Source organism: Electrophorus electricus, chromosome 4, assembly GCF_041902795.1.
Source record: "Electrophorus electricus isolate QZ-2024a chromosome 4, ASM4190279v1, whole genome shotgun sequence".
Classification (NCBI taxonomy): domain Eukaryota; kingdom Metazoa; phylum Chordata; class Actinopteri; order Gymnotiformes; family Gymnotidae; genus Electrophorus; species Electrophorus electricus.
This window is the reverse complement of record NC_137500.1, coordinates 8,998,592-9,012,605: the sequence shown is the minus strand read 5'-3', so window position 1 is coordinate 9,012,605 and position 14,014 is coordinate 8,998,592. Positions and strand designations below refer to the sequence as shown.

Below are 14,014 nucleotides of genomic sequence, written 5' to 3'. Positions count from 1 at the left end.
TTCTCCTAGTGACAATGAGGACCATAAACCGTTAAAAGGGAGCCGCACCCCGTCCAGTGGCACCGTAAAGCGAGACGAAAGTGACGACAGTTTAGTTGACTACGGAGAAGGAGGAGATGGCCAGTTCAACGAGGATGGCTCATTTATTGGGCAGTATAGTGGAAAGACAGAAAGGGATGGCGTGCAGGCTCACGAGAGCTCAGAGGCCCCTTCACCTGTTAATGCCATGAACTCTTTTGTGTAAGCACAGGGAAACTAAGTAGTGCAAATTGGACTTTAGCGAAACTAAGCAGTGCAGATTGAACTGTTTGAATGCATCTTTTCATCATGATTAGACCTCTGGTTAATTGCTTGACTATTGAGGAATACTGAATTGAAGGATATGATTCAAAACTACATTTAATTGAAGGGTTAAAAATATGTTTAGGTAGATATGCGTAGAGCGGGTTAATATGCACGGAATGCACTTCAAGTGGTATGTTAATTGGATGTGGGTTGAGGACAGATGTGGCACAAATCAGTGATTACTGCATCCATGAATCATCTTAGATTGGTTTGAGTACTCTTAGCTAATATCAGTTGACCTTTATGGTTTTCACTAAATACAGTATGCCAGAGCTGCATGCATAATGTGCTACTATTACACATCATAACCCTGAAGTATAAGTAAGAACTTGTTAATTTACGTGGGCCATGTGTAGCTCCTCTCAAATACTGGGTATGCCTGTTTTATGAGAACTACGTGCAAAATGCACCAGTGATTTAAAACACTGTTGCAAAATCTTTGAAAAAATGTATACTTATTATCTTTTCTCAAGACATATGTAAATAGTTGTAGAGAAAAGGACTTTATCCTGTATAATGGATGTAATATGTGGTGACCTGAAGGGTTTGTGGACAGACGGGATATTTAGATATAGCTCGGTGCCACCTTCATTTGGATTTTTTTTGTGTAACACCTAAGTCATATTCCCCTTGCATGTGCATAGACTGAGTAGCTTACACACATGTCAGTATCATTAGAGCCCACTGTCATCACTTTGACCTGCATGCGAACTCTTGTGGTTCCCATGGCAACCAAAACCATAGCAACCTAAAACAGTTTTTATATGTAGTATAAAAACTGGAACAGTTCCATTCATATGCCCTTTTATAAAAGGAACTGTATTTGGACATGATAATGGTAGCTGGGTGGCTTTTACTGCATTGTGCCTTTTATTCAATTATCTGAGTCTGGCTCAATTTACTGTAGCAGTTCTATTGCATATTTAACTAAAATGATGATAGGTGGCTGGGAGCAGAGAATGAGCTGGAAGATGCGCTGGAAATAATAGGCCTGTTCATAGGGTAATAGAAAGAGGACATGGTTCTCTCAAATATAATTTGTTCTTTCTGTTAACAGAATGGACACTGCAAGTTTTGACCTCTGACCTGGTTTAGTTTCAGTACATTGGTTTTTAGTTTAGTGCTCTGTGCTTGAGGCTGGTTTGTGTGTCCACATGCACGCTTGTTTGTATTTTGTGTGAGTGCACTTAACATTTGTGCATATGTGTCTAAAAACAATGCATTCATATTCCTTTTGTAAAGTTCTGTTTGTCCATTGTTCAATGTTAAGACCCTTTCCAATGGATGGATGGATTTTCATGAATTTTGTTTTCAAATAACTTGCATCAAGTTTTAATTTTGAATGTATGTTTTTATGTAGATATATTGTAGAAATTGTAAATAATACTATGCCATGTTTGACTTAAAGGAAACCACGTAGAAGTAAATCAAGTATTATTGAAATCTGAGGTGTGAAGGCCTGTTGAGTGTGTTGTATCCACCCGTGACCTGTTTCCTTTGCTGTGATCAAAGTAAATTGGAACACATCCCCAATTTAGCTTGGAGCTCATTTTTGAGCTATGGAGGAGATTCTTGTTTTTGCAAACTAAGTAAAACCTGTTATACTGACACATAGAATTCAATGAGAGCCTATTTTAAGCACAATAGAGAGGACTGTAATTTCTGGTCGTGAATCATTGTACTACTGAGATCTATATATCTGAATCATTATTCAACACAATCATTTGCTTTTTTATTTCTCTGCATAATAGAGTTGTAATGTTTTTAATTGAAAATTTTTTTTTTTTCCAAATTTTACTAACAATTTTACATTTCATTTATATTTAAGTTTCTCCACTTGAGTTTAGGAATGAAATTTCAGCAGCTGTAAATTTAATACTGAATGAATAAATAAATATACTGTATTATCTACTGTTACTGTGTCTTCGTTTTGCTGTGCATATTAGATTTGTGCAAATATTGCTGCTAAACATCTTGACAGAGCATAAAGTCTTCACTTCCTTATAACCTTTGCTTTGCAACTGTAAATTAAACCAATGCATTTGCATTTGCGAGAGCACTGAGTGTATGTGCAAATGCATTGGATTCAGTAGAATAGGCTGTGTTGGTTTGGTGTTTGTTGTAATGGCTGGGATCTGTCCATCCTCCCCTGCTGTTAAAATGCAGGCTATTTTAAGAGGTGACTGATTTTATAAGAAACATAAATACAGGACCACACTGTGGATGTGCTACTTTGATCACATAGTAACATGCCCAGAGTACAGGAGTCATTCTAATAATGAGACTGGACCAGCAACAAAGGAGAAACAACTAAAAGAGGAGCTTGTGAACCTTGAAGACATGTTTATTTCTGTCATTGTTTTATTTTTTTGCAATAATTGCAGTAGAGATAGCAAACCTTGGGCCATCTGTTGTATGATTACAGAGTGACTGTGGCAGGAAGCACAGACGTCTGTGGGTGTCTCTTGGACTCTCTGTAACTTGTTGGCATGAGCTCTGTGCCTTCTGCTCCTAAACATTTCATTTTGTGAATAAATGGATCTAGACCTTCAAAATATGTTTTCTTGGAGTCAGATTGCACATGCCCTAAGCGCTGCTGCAGAAGGGAGTGGGAATCACATAGCAGAGTATTACTAAACACTTACAGGGACTTGATTTGTGCACAAAGCTGTCAGTGGTTTTGCTATTTCATAAATTCCTCCAATATTGCATTTCTTGATCATATCCCAAAAAGATCCAATTACCAATCACTGTTAATCAATCACTATGTATTTAGTACTACAATGCTTTTGTAGATTGTACCATGTTTTAATAGCATAAAATAGGAAATGACAGAAAATAATTGATATTATAACCCTGAACTAAAGCTCTGCTGGAGCCATTCCTACAATGCCATCTAGTGTTGGGGTATGAAAATGAGGACTGAGGTTATATGTGTGTCAGCTGACACATATATGCTTTACCCTTAAAACAATACATAAATAAGTAGTCACTATAAATAAAAACAAATAACCCCTCCAGAATTATCTGAAAAATTAAGTCAATATACTAACATGAAGTGATGATCTCATTTCTATATGGTAAACTGCTCTCAATAGATGTCATTTAAGTGTAGTCATATTTCAGGGTAAGGTAGTCCTTCAACATGAAAGTTAATTTTCATAAAGAATGATAATTGTAATAAGCCTTTTCTCAAAGTAATTGTTTCATTGTGTTTAATTAAGCCTATTTGGTTAAAGCAATCCAATTTCTGTTTGTTACCAATGGAAAGGGCTAAGTTAATCATGTCTGAAATTATATTGAAATAATATCACTTATATTTGTTGTATTTTTGTGCAATGCTTCTGTTCACATCTCTGTGTCTTAGCAACATCAAATCAGAGGTCACTTCCTACCTTTTTTTGGGCCAACCACAATTCCTAAAATTTATATATATATATATATATATATATATATATATATATATATGGTCTATCTCTTTCTTTTTTAAAATACAACTTTCATTTTTGCCAATTACAGCTGATTCCGACTTGGATGCTGTTTGTAATTAACAGAATAATTTCAAGATTCATATTAAGTCTGGGCTAAATTGTGATCATTGTCACTATGCCAACACAGCCCCCTCATTAAACCCAAATACCAGCCCACCCTTCATTGCTCAATTATCCTTGTCCTCTCTACTGGGATTGTGTAGAGTGCTAGAAAATGTGTGTGTCTGTGCCATGATTTAAATGCCTATATCAAAATGTTTATATATATATATATATATATATATATAAAAAATATAAATAAATATATATATATATATATATATATATATATATATATATATATAAAATATTAAATGTTTATATATATATATATAAACATTTAACCCAATCCTTTACTCATATTAAATGTATATAATCTACACTTTACATACATTGACATGACCATGTTCACTTACCTTTACACCAAAGATAATAATAGTATCTTTACAGCTCTTAAAACCTTTTGACACTTTAAAAAATCTTGAATGAAAACTATTCATTATTTAGCTTATGTTGATTGTGAGTTTTTTTTCTCAGGCATGATCAGCAGCTTGTATAGCCTTTGTCTCTGTTCTTTTGTGTCTTTATGCAAATCTGACCTTTCGCTTTGGTGAATGTGAAAGATGAATCTCATAATTGTTTATGATTGCTTACTGACATTTCCATATGGCAGATGAATGGCATGGCCACATGTCCATGTCTGGTAAAAGAACCTGCTTATATGGTACATTTTAAAAATTCTGTGTCTTCGGACAAATTGTAATGTCACAAATACAGAAGAAAAAGAGGAAACAATTGTAAAACACATCCTTTCCAGACACAGACCTGAAAGACTTGTCCAAGTCTTGGGCTCAGTATTACACAATTCAGAAATCCTTATGCGTGACAGAAATACTCTTAATATTTATTGCAGTTGTGTTGAAGGTGGCAGACATTTTTTGGATATAGAGCTGAGGTGATGTATACCACCTCAAGGGTCTCTCCTCACATTTCACCCCCTCCCCTGGTGATCTGCACTGCTGGGTGGCTGATACATAAAGTGTGAGCTCTTAGTTGTATTGATCTGACACTAATGCTCTGCTCTTTCCCTTTTTTCATCTTTCCATCCCCCACTCCCCTCCTCTTCTTCTTGTCCTCTTTCCCCCTGTGTGATGACAGGGATGGGATTACTGCCCAAATCATGTCCCATGTGGGGATTTTAGGAAGAAAAAAGAGGGAATGGGATGTGTGTGTGTGTGTGTGGGGGGGGGGGGGGGGGGGGGGGTTCATCAAGCCAATATACAGGCTTCATTAACTAATTTCTCCTCACACAAAATATCATCTTTCCTTTAGTAGTGCTAATCAAACAAGCATTACCCTATGTTTAGTAATGTTAACTTAGTAAACATAAACTATATTTTATATTGTTATATTGCAAAAATTAAAAATTGGTGTCAGTGGTATTAGTAGAATTTGTTCATTAGACTCTGCCAAGTTCTAAATGTGTAAAAAAAAAAAAAAAAAAAAAAAAAAAAAAAAAGACTTTCTTATTGAAAAATAGGTAAAGTTTTTATTTTTTGCCCAAAATCAAATTGTGAGGAATTTCTATGAGATTTATAAATACATTTTAACACCTGCTTGTGATTCTCTCTTGTAATTTTATAACACACAGATATAAAGGTTACACACAAGTGCAAATAATCAGTATTTCCTGGACAAAATAACAGAAAACCATTTCAAAAATTTTCAAACCTTTTTAATCCTGGCTTGTAGGACTGTGCTGGGCAATGAAGTACAATTGCATCTTTTCCTCTATTAGTCAATAACCAATATTAAAGCCTTATTTATAATTTATTAGGTTGTTATGAAACATTTATTAACAATTTAGTATTTTAACTAAAAAATTAAAAGTAAGAAAACAGACACATATATGTAGGGAACATAATAAGTAGTTACTTTACTTACCAATTTACACGCAACTTACTCCTCTTTGTCGGTACTTATTTGTACAGCCCTAACATTCCCTAACACCAGGGCTACGTGACTCCTCAGTATGGTGATCGAGCTCTATTTTAAGAACCCATACACTTAAAAAAAACAAGACAAGACCACAGAGCATTATCAGAGAGCATGAAATGGCAACTGTAGTATTGGTAAGGTCTCAACGACGTGTCCAGTTTCACTTCAGAATACCAGATGTTCTGTACTCTGATATTGACAGCTGACTGAGACGTTTGCGACCAGCTACTACTGTTCTCATCATAACAAACATGTACGACTGGATGGCAGCTGTATTATCCAATAGGACCCCCTTTATCGCCCCCCTTAAGGGGTCCGTCATAAACTCTCCTCCAATCACACAGCACTCGAGACAAACGGCGCTGTGAGTCCTACCCCGCGCGTATCAGTTTGACGATGCGGAGCTGATTCAGGTGTGTCTCGTGAAGGTTACGCGGACAGATTGTCAGGTCTCACAGGTAAGGACACTTTATCAATCAACGATTAATGTCACCACGGGCATAGACAATGCTGTGAGCGCGTCAGGAAAGCTTCACGGTCTGTAAGGATGGATATGTTGCTGCTGATGTACCGCAATGCAGACCAGTAGGCTGTTTTCACAGATTAGCTGCTTTTCCTTCTGCATATTACTTGCATTTTTCTGTAGCTAACTTGAGGGTCACCCAGATGACAGTGTTCCATTTACACGTAGGCATCTCGACCAAGTCATTCATTTGCTATTGCAAGTATTCTCATGTCTGGGCTACAAGGAGTCTTGTGTATTTATTTATTTATTTATTTATTTACTGCACATTTCGCACCTGTGCACACTCGGGGCTCATGGTGCCACGCTTAGCCGTTTTAAGCAATCCGTAAACATTCTAGATTTGGAAACCTTGGGTTATATGTCGTCTCACAAATTTGTCATTTTTATCAATGTGAAGAAACTGGCCAGCGATTCAATCAGCCGACTTGGTATGATTTTAAACCATTCCAAAGCATAGTTATTATTTGCGGGAAACTAAATTTTAATGAACAAATCAAAAATATTTTGCATTTATTCAGGTCCACTGGGTAGCACTGATATGTAGGCTATGCTATCGAGACGGATGCCCATATCACCCTTCTGATATGTTGAAAGAAAGAGGCAGTCAAGATAGGGCGAGTCCGTGGTGCTTCCAGCATGCCGACATAGACGATGCACGGACATTAGACGGCATAAATAGTTGGTGTCACGAAGCGGTCTCGAAGCGGAATAATCCATCTCGATGTTGCAATGGCGATACTGAATGAGGCTGTGATTTTTGGCATCAGTGTTGACAGGAGCGGTGCTCGGAGCAAGTATGTGCAGTGCACTTGTTTGCTAAACGCATCTCGCACACTGAATGGCTCACTGATTGAGGGATTTCAGAGCATCCTGTACAAATATGTCGAAACGTGGATATATTCGCCTGGCTGTGTATGTAACACCAGAGAGGTTACTCTTGAAGTATAGTATATTTTATGTATGTCAGGATTTATTTATTTTTGTCTGTTGTGAAGAGACAGCCAAAAAGCATCCACAGAAACTAGATTTCTCATTGACCTCCATTAAATGCTTATCTCTGTCATTTTGAGATAGAAAAGGCCCTTCATAAGATGCCTCCCCCCATTTGCCCTGAGGATAGTATGGAAACTCTGAAGATGTAGAGGAGAGAAGACATTTCTGCTCTACGCTGGTATAGGGTTCTATGGCCTCTCTTTTTCTTGGGGGATGGGGGTGGATTATTATGCTGGATGATTGGTTTGTGCTCATTACATTACGGTTAGTGTAACCACGGTGATGAGCACCACACTAGTGTTGCAGATGTTCTTTTGTACATTGAGAGCCCTATGCCGTAAGCATTGCTATCTGTACATATTGATTCTATTTTTTAACCCACTATCAAGCCTGGGGGTCATATTGTGTAGTGGAATGGGAACATTAGCTGGGACCTGTTGCCGTTTGAAACAGCAGGTTTCTGTAATAGGCAAATTGCAACAAGTCCTATCAGTTGGACTCTAAGCATAATTTAATCTGCAACTAACTGCATCTCTTTGATTTCTGTTATAAAGATGATGTTTTCAGTACTGGTATTTCACATTCAAGCATTACATAATAACACACTTGCATTTCAGATGAAAAGGCTAAAGTTACAAATCTCATTCCTGAATTCCATGCTTCAAACCTGAACATTTCCAGCACTGGAATAGAGACTGCATTATTAGCCATGTTTCTTTATGTGTGATTGATATCCTCCCAGGAGCATCAAGATTATTGTTTGAAATAGATTTGACCACAAATATATAGTATTGGATTACCAAAGACATCTGCACTTCCCAGTAAGGCTGTTTAGGTAAGGATCATGTTGAAAGAATAAATAGAACATTTCTGTTTATAGTGTTGCTTGAAGAGTACAGGATGATGCCCACACATCTTAACTATAAATGTCTTGATTTTGAATAAACTTCTTTTATGAGGATGAAATCACAGCCAATTGTTGTTTGTCCTTTTCTACCATCAGTGGTTACAAAGTAAAATAAACAAAAATCATTAAAAACATACACAGCACTATAACAAGTTTTTACTGTGAAGTATCCAAAGCAAAATCAATTTTATTTGACAAGTATGTTACATATATGAGGAGTTTGTCTTTGTTAGTGCAACTATAACACAGAATAGCTTTTTAAAAAGTTATTTAGAAAATATGTTTCAAAGTGGAAAATGTATTGTGCTATTTTTTATAGCATCCATGTAACTGGGTAGAGGATCATCAAATAAATGTTAAAGATATCATGCTATACCTATATTTTCAATCTCAGTGTTTATAACCTTAGTGTTATGACTTACATTTACAGCCTCTGTGTTGATATATACCTTTATTTTACTCAGAATTTTGTATTTATAGTCCCATATGATTTGAGAATAACTGTTGCTGGGTGAAGAACTCGAGAAACAAGTGACAGTGCTCATTTGCCTGTCTGCTGGACAATGTCTGCCATAACAAAAGGAATGAGGTCTGAGTCACAGAGCCCCCCCCGCACAAAGAATAATTAGTATTCCTCCTTGAAACTTGTAATGCTTGTGAGCATGTTTTTTTCTATGTAAGCATCCTCCATAAATCTCTGGTGCTACCTGTAGATTAGTGATCCATACTCACTAATAGAATGCTCTGAAATTCATATCTCCATTGCTATATATAAAGGAAATAGGATTTATGCTATGCGATTTGAGCCCAAGGGAGTGCTTTTCTCTCTCTCTCCCTCTCTTTCTGTGTGTGTGTTTGTGTGTGTGTGTGTGTGTGCATTCATGTGTGCATGCATGTGAGAAAAAGTGTATTCTAGTTGGCCTTCAGAGCGCTCTCCATATGGAGGGATACCATATCGTAACCATATGCTCTTCCTATATCTCTCTCTAATACTTACTCTCATCATTTCTCAACCTCATATTCCTTCTTTTTTTCCCATCCATCCATCCATCCATCCATCCATCCATCCATCCATCCATCCATCCATCCACCCACCCACCCATCCATCCATCCATATTACTGATTGATCTCTACTTACCTACTTACTGTACTTACTGATACATAGTCTCATAAATATCTCATTAAACTCATCACCTAAAATGCTCATCTTCCTCTTTGAGAAAATGGAAAGCCATGGACTCTTAATGTTACTCCTGTTAGCGGTTGCCAGAGAACCATTTGCAAGGCTTGAGACTTAAGACTGTGAAGGCATTATACTTGTAAGAGTGTTCGTTTAATAGCCAGCTAAATGTATTTATGTTGGCAAAAGGACTTGAGAGAATTTTGGAAACTGTTGAGGTGATCCTTGTCTAGGTGATGCCCCTATTTGATAAACACATGTGAGCTATTCATCAGTGTTGTCTGGGTGTCAGCGTAATCTCCAATAATAAGATTATTGTACACTGATTAGGATAATGGATTGCAGCATAAAACTCTCAAGTCATTGTTTTATAGCTGCAAATAAACTATCTTACATTAGCACCTCTGCTCTTAAGACTCACACTTCTATTGCTAAGTTGCATTTTGACTGTTTTCATGACTGTAAATGGGTTAATGGAGCTTTGATATTGGAAGTGCCAGGAAGCTCATGCTTGATGGAAAGGATTTGTTATTTTTAGCTCAAATGATACAATGGAGGTCTTAAGGGAAATGAGGAACTGATTAAGAAGTTGATTACAAAGGTTTTGCCTCTCCCACTGTGAATTCCAATTTGTCGCTGATTTCCATGTCACAAGATTTACTGCAGATTTACTGCAGACTATTTAGGGCACAGTCTTTTGAACATTCACCTAAGAAAGGATGTGTTAAGTTAACTGAAATCATACATCCCATTCTCTTTGTGGTTAATTAGTTAATTTTTTTTAAGCCAACCCAGTTTAGTCATCTGGAAGTTAGAGGTACTTTATGCTGAACATAGATTAGGCCATAAATGCAAAATATTGTTAGGTAGATTTATTGATTTTAATTATGAAACGTGGATTTGTCATTAACACATTTATTATTGTACTCCAAAAGTGAACTGAAAAGTCACAGTCCATAACAAACAACCAGAGCATAATTCATAACTTATTAATATGTAATAAGAATATTCTAGTGTTAATTGTATTCTTGTATTAATTGTATACAAGTTTAAGTTGGTATACACTTGGAATTCTGCAAGGCAAAAAACAAGTGGGGGATAATGACATGAGCATGTAAAAATGAAGTCTCTACAAGCATATGGCACAAATGCCATATTTGTCATACAAGAACCTCAGAATGCATTTAGGGCATCCTACTTTCTGATCTTTGGCTTTAGATGAGTATAGTTGTGGCTCAATAATTTTGTCAGACTCTGGTGATAAGCGGAAGTGCGTCTAAGCCCAGAAATCCCCTTACTGGTGAAAGAGGGGGGAGTGTAACACTAACATAGCACTCATTCAGTTCCCATGCAATCACCCTTATTCAATTCTGCCTCATTTTCTGGTGTTGTTTTAACAATTTGGCATTGGTAAAAAAAAATTGGTCTGTGAATTGCATAATTCTCCATAACTCTCAGAGCTGTACATATAGAGGGCTATACTGTGAGAGGGGTAATTTTACCCTGCCTTTTTTCCAGGCATGGTGTTTGATTTTGACTGACTGCCCCTCCCCCACCCCAAGAGGAATACTCCATCACTCACTCCTGAGCCACCACCCCCGAGCCAGGATGCTGTGTTTTCATGCCATTTTTCATGATGGCCATGATGCCTTTGGTCTGGCTACTGCTGATTTACTATTCGCTTGGAGTTGCAGTGGTTCCTGCAGCGTTTATTTAATGGTTGATTTTCAGCTTGATCCTCAGCTGCCTGGTCTCTGTGTTCTTGGCTGTATCAGTAGCCCCAGAGAGAATTTCCCTTTGAAGAGTGCATTGATGTCAGGACATTAGCATTCGCGGTGGGCGAGTGCAGCAAACAGGTCTCTTTACTGTTCCACGTCACGCTGCTCTGTGTCCTCAGGAGAAGCTCAAAGGGAGCTCCTTCCATGGCTTCTCTGAACACTACCAAATACTAAAGCACAGAGGATGAAGGCCACCACAAGATAGCACACATACACATGCACACACAATTAAACCAGCTTAGATAAACAAGTTCTAGGGGGTCATAAGAAAACATCTGGAACATACTGCTGTGTCTTACTGTAACACACAGACACACTCAATATTCAATATTCAGACATGGGCAGAATAAAACATGCTCTTATGAAACATGCTTTTGTGGTTCTGTCAGACTGTCTTAAAACTAACATAGGGTTACGAGTTGAAAGAGCCCCTTTCCAAGCTTGGGAAAGCCATCTTAAATGTTTCAATGTATTTCTCCATGCTTATTCTTTAATCATGCTTATTTGCTTAGCTATGATAAAAGCACAAATATTATTAAAATTGTACTAGTACAAAAGCACTTTATCAATCTGGTTTACACACAGTAATAGAGGCTTTGGTCTTCCTCATAGTTTTCTAATCAAAGAACTAATTTCAAGAACCCAATGTAAAGTCTAGTGCAGCAGAATAATTTTTTTTCAAAGTATTAAAAGTTCAAATAGGTATGGAAAATAACAGGATTCTTTCACTCTGATATTTTTACTTTGAACTTGACTGATTCGTGTGGTCCTTACTATAAACTTCTTTTTTTGTAACAGGCCAATGTGTACATTAAAGACTGATAGCTCACTAAGGATAAAAATGATAATTGTGACTATTTAATTGAAATTAGCAGAAATTCACATTTCAGTATGTCACTACTTCAAGGAGATGTGCATGTCAGAAGAGACTGTATATCAAAGAGTATGAAAGTGTATGTACAGGATGCTCATTAGAGACTGGGTATTGTACCTGCAATGAACACGAGGCATTTGTGTGATTCATTATTGCTCCATTTTGCAAAGCAACATTTTGACCTGGGATGCTTTACTTTGATGCAGTATCTTTGCAAATACATTAACCACTGTCCTGCCTTTCACAGTTAGCCATATGTTGAGAGCAAAATGTATAAATATGCTCCATCTCAAACTGAATCTACATGTATCCTTGGTTATGTTCCTTCTTACGTAAATGCTAAAAATGCTTTAGCATCAAAAGCAGCAAACAGTTCCTGTTCTGATTGTTGCAGTGCAGAAACGCAGTGCACCAGACAGCTCTATACTTTCAGAGTGAGGAGACTAGGAGAGGGGGCAATCTAGCATGGTAGATTATTTATGTACGGTGTGCGATGACTACATGAGAAGAGGAAGGGAGTAGGAGGTGAGGCAGACAGCAAGTCAAGTGAGCACAGGAACTCTTATCTCTCCCAGACAGCTTCAGTTATTCAGCGCAGGAAAAACACACACCAGGGATCACTGTTTTAGAGCATGACACACTGGAACCAAAATGGTGTCTATAAAATGATCCCACATTCAGACAGAGTGTGTTTAGACAAGCTTCTGGTGTTTGGTTGTCAGTGGACATATAAATATATATAAAACAAGCAAATATATTTATTATTCTGTTGATTACGAATATTCGATTAATAGGCATTTCGAGGAAGTCTAGTTACTGGTGTTTGTCCCATCCATCCCGGTACGCACGTTACGGTTACTTCTGTGCGAAGATTAATGGCTAAATGCGGTATCACATTTCACAACAGCCAGTTCTACCCGAAATCTTAAACTACACCATTTGCAAGTTAACAACATGCTATGCTAAACTCATTGACGCCTGACTAAGTCAGCAGTTCTATGGCGAATGCAAACAACACACAGGATGTAGAAGACACTCACTTCGTTCAAATCATCATTGCTGAAAAAAAATTAACAACAGTGACTGGTGGACAAAATGTGTCGGCGTTGTGGAGCATGTGTGACGAAACGCGAACATGATAAATAACGCTTATTTAACAGCATCACCCAGATGTGCCTATCATTTAAATTACAATGGGATGTATTTAGCCAGACACGGAATTGAACCTCGGGCCCCCTACTGAAAGACAGTACACACTACAGTATACCAATCAATCACTGGAGTGGGGCCAAAACAGACAAACAAACAAGAAAACACACACACAAACAAACAAAAAACAGGAGACCGGCTACATATCCCTGTTGATTTACAGCAGACAGGGCCAAAAGCATTACCAAAACAATTGGCAATTACATTTCATCAGGTTGGACTTAAGCTTTAAATGTTGAAACATAGCCTAAGTGGAACAAACTACCTTTTTTTAATCAGCTCTACATAAAAATATGACTTATGCAAGAGTGCATGTTCACTTTTTACATTTTACTGCTTAATACATTGTAGGCTACCAAATGGGGACTGTATGACACTATAAAGAACAAATGAACTTGCACTACTGTCTGTTCAGAATAAATGAAAAGGATCCTAGCCTCATACATTGGGGCTATTTTGTTGTTTTTTTCCTGTTGCATTATTACCAGTGTTTAAAGGAGCATCAATAACTTATATAACTATATAAATTCAACACCAACTTCACTGGGAACATCTACTGTTCCTACATCTACATACAGTAAATATACTTTAAGATTAAAGATGTATATACAGATTAGAGTCCATCAGACACTCTTTACCATATGCATGGCAGACTATTGCCAACAGTAGCACTG

General features: G+C 37.2%; 2 protein-coding genes across 30 annotated transcripts in view; both read left to right on the top strand.

The window, feature by feature from the left end:
* The window catches only part of nrcamb (neuronal cell adhesion molecule b), a 70,198-nt gene extending 67,942 nt beyond the window's left edge, over positions 1–2,256 (top strand). For all 22 annotated transcript variants that reach the window (XM_081712206.1, XM_081712201.1, XM_081712204.1 and 19 more), the window contains one exon: positions 10–2,256. In XM_081712206.1, the coding sequence (XP_081568332.1) occupies positions 10–244 (235 nt within the window). In that variant the 3' untranslated portion in view covers positions 245–2,256. The remainder of the gene's footprint in view (positions 1–9) is intronic.
* A 3,987-nt stretch (positions 2,257–6,243) lies between these two features.
* Positions 6,244–14,014, top strand: part of cntn1a (contactin 1a) — a 54,367-nt gene continuing 46,596 nt past the window's right edge. For all 8 annotated transcript variants that reach the window (XR_014123132.1, XM_081712197.1, XM_081712196.1 and 5 more), the window contains exon 1: positions 6,244–6,331. The gene's annotated coding sequence lies outside the window, so the exon portion shown is untranslated. The remainder of the gene's footprint in view (positions 6,332–14,014) is intronic.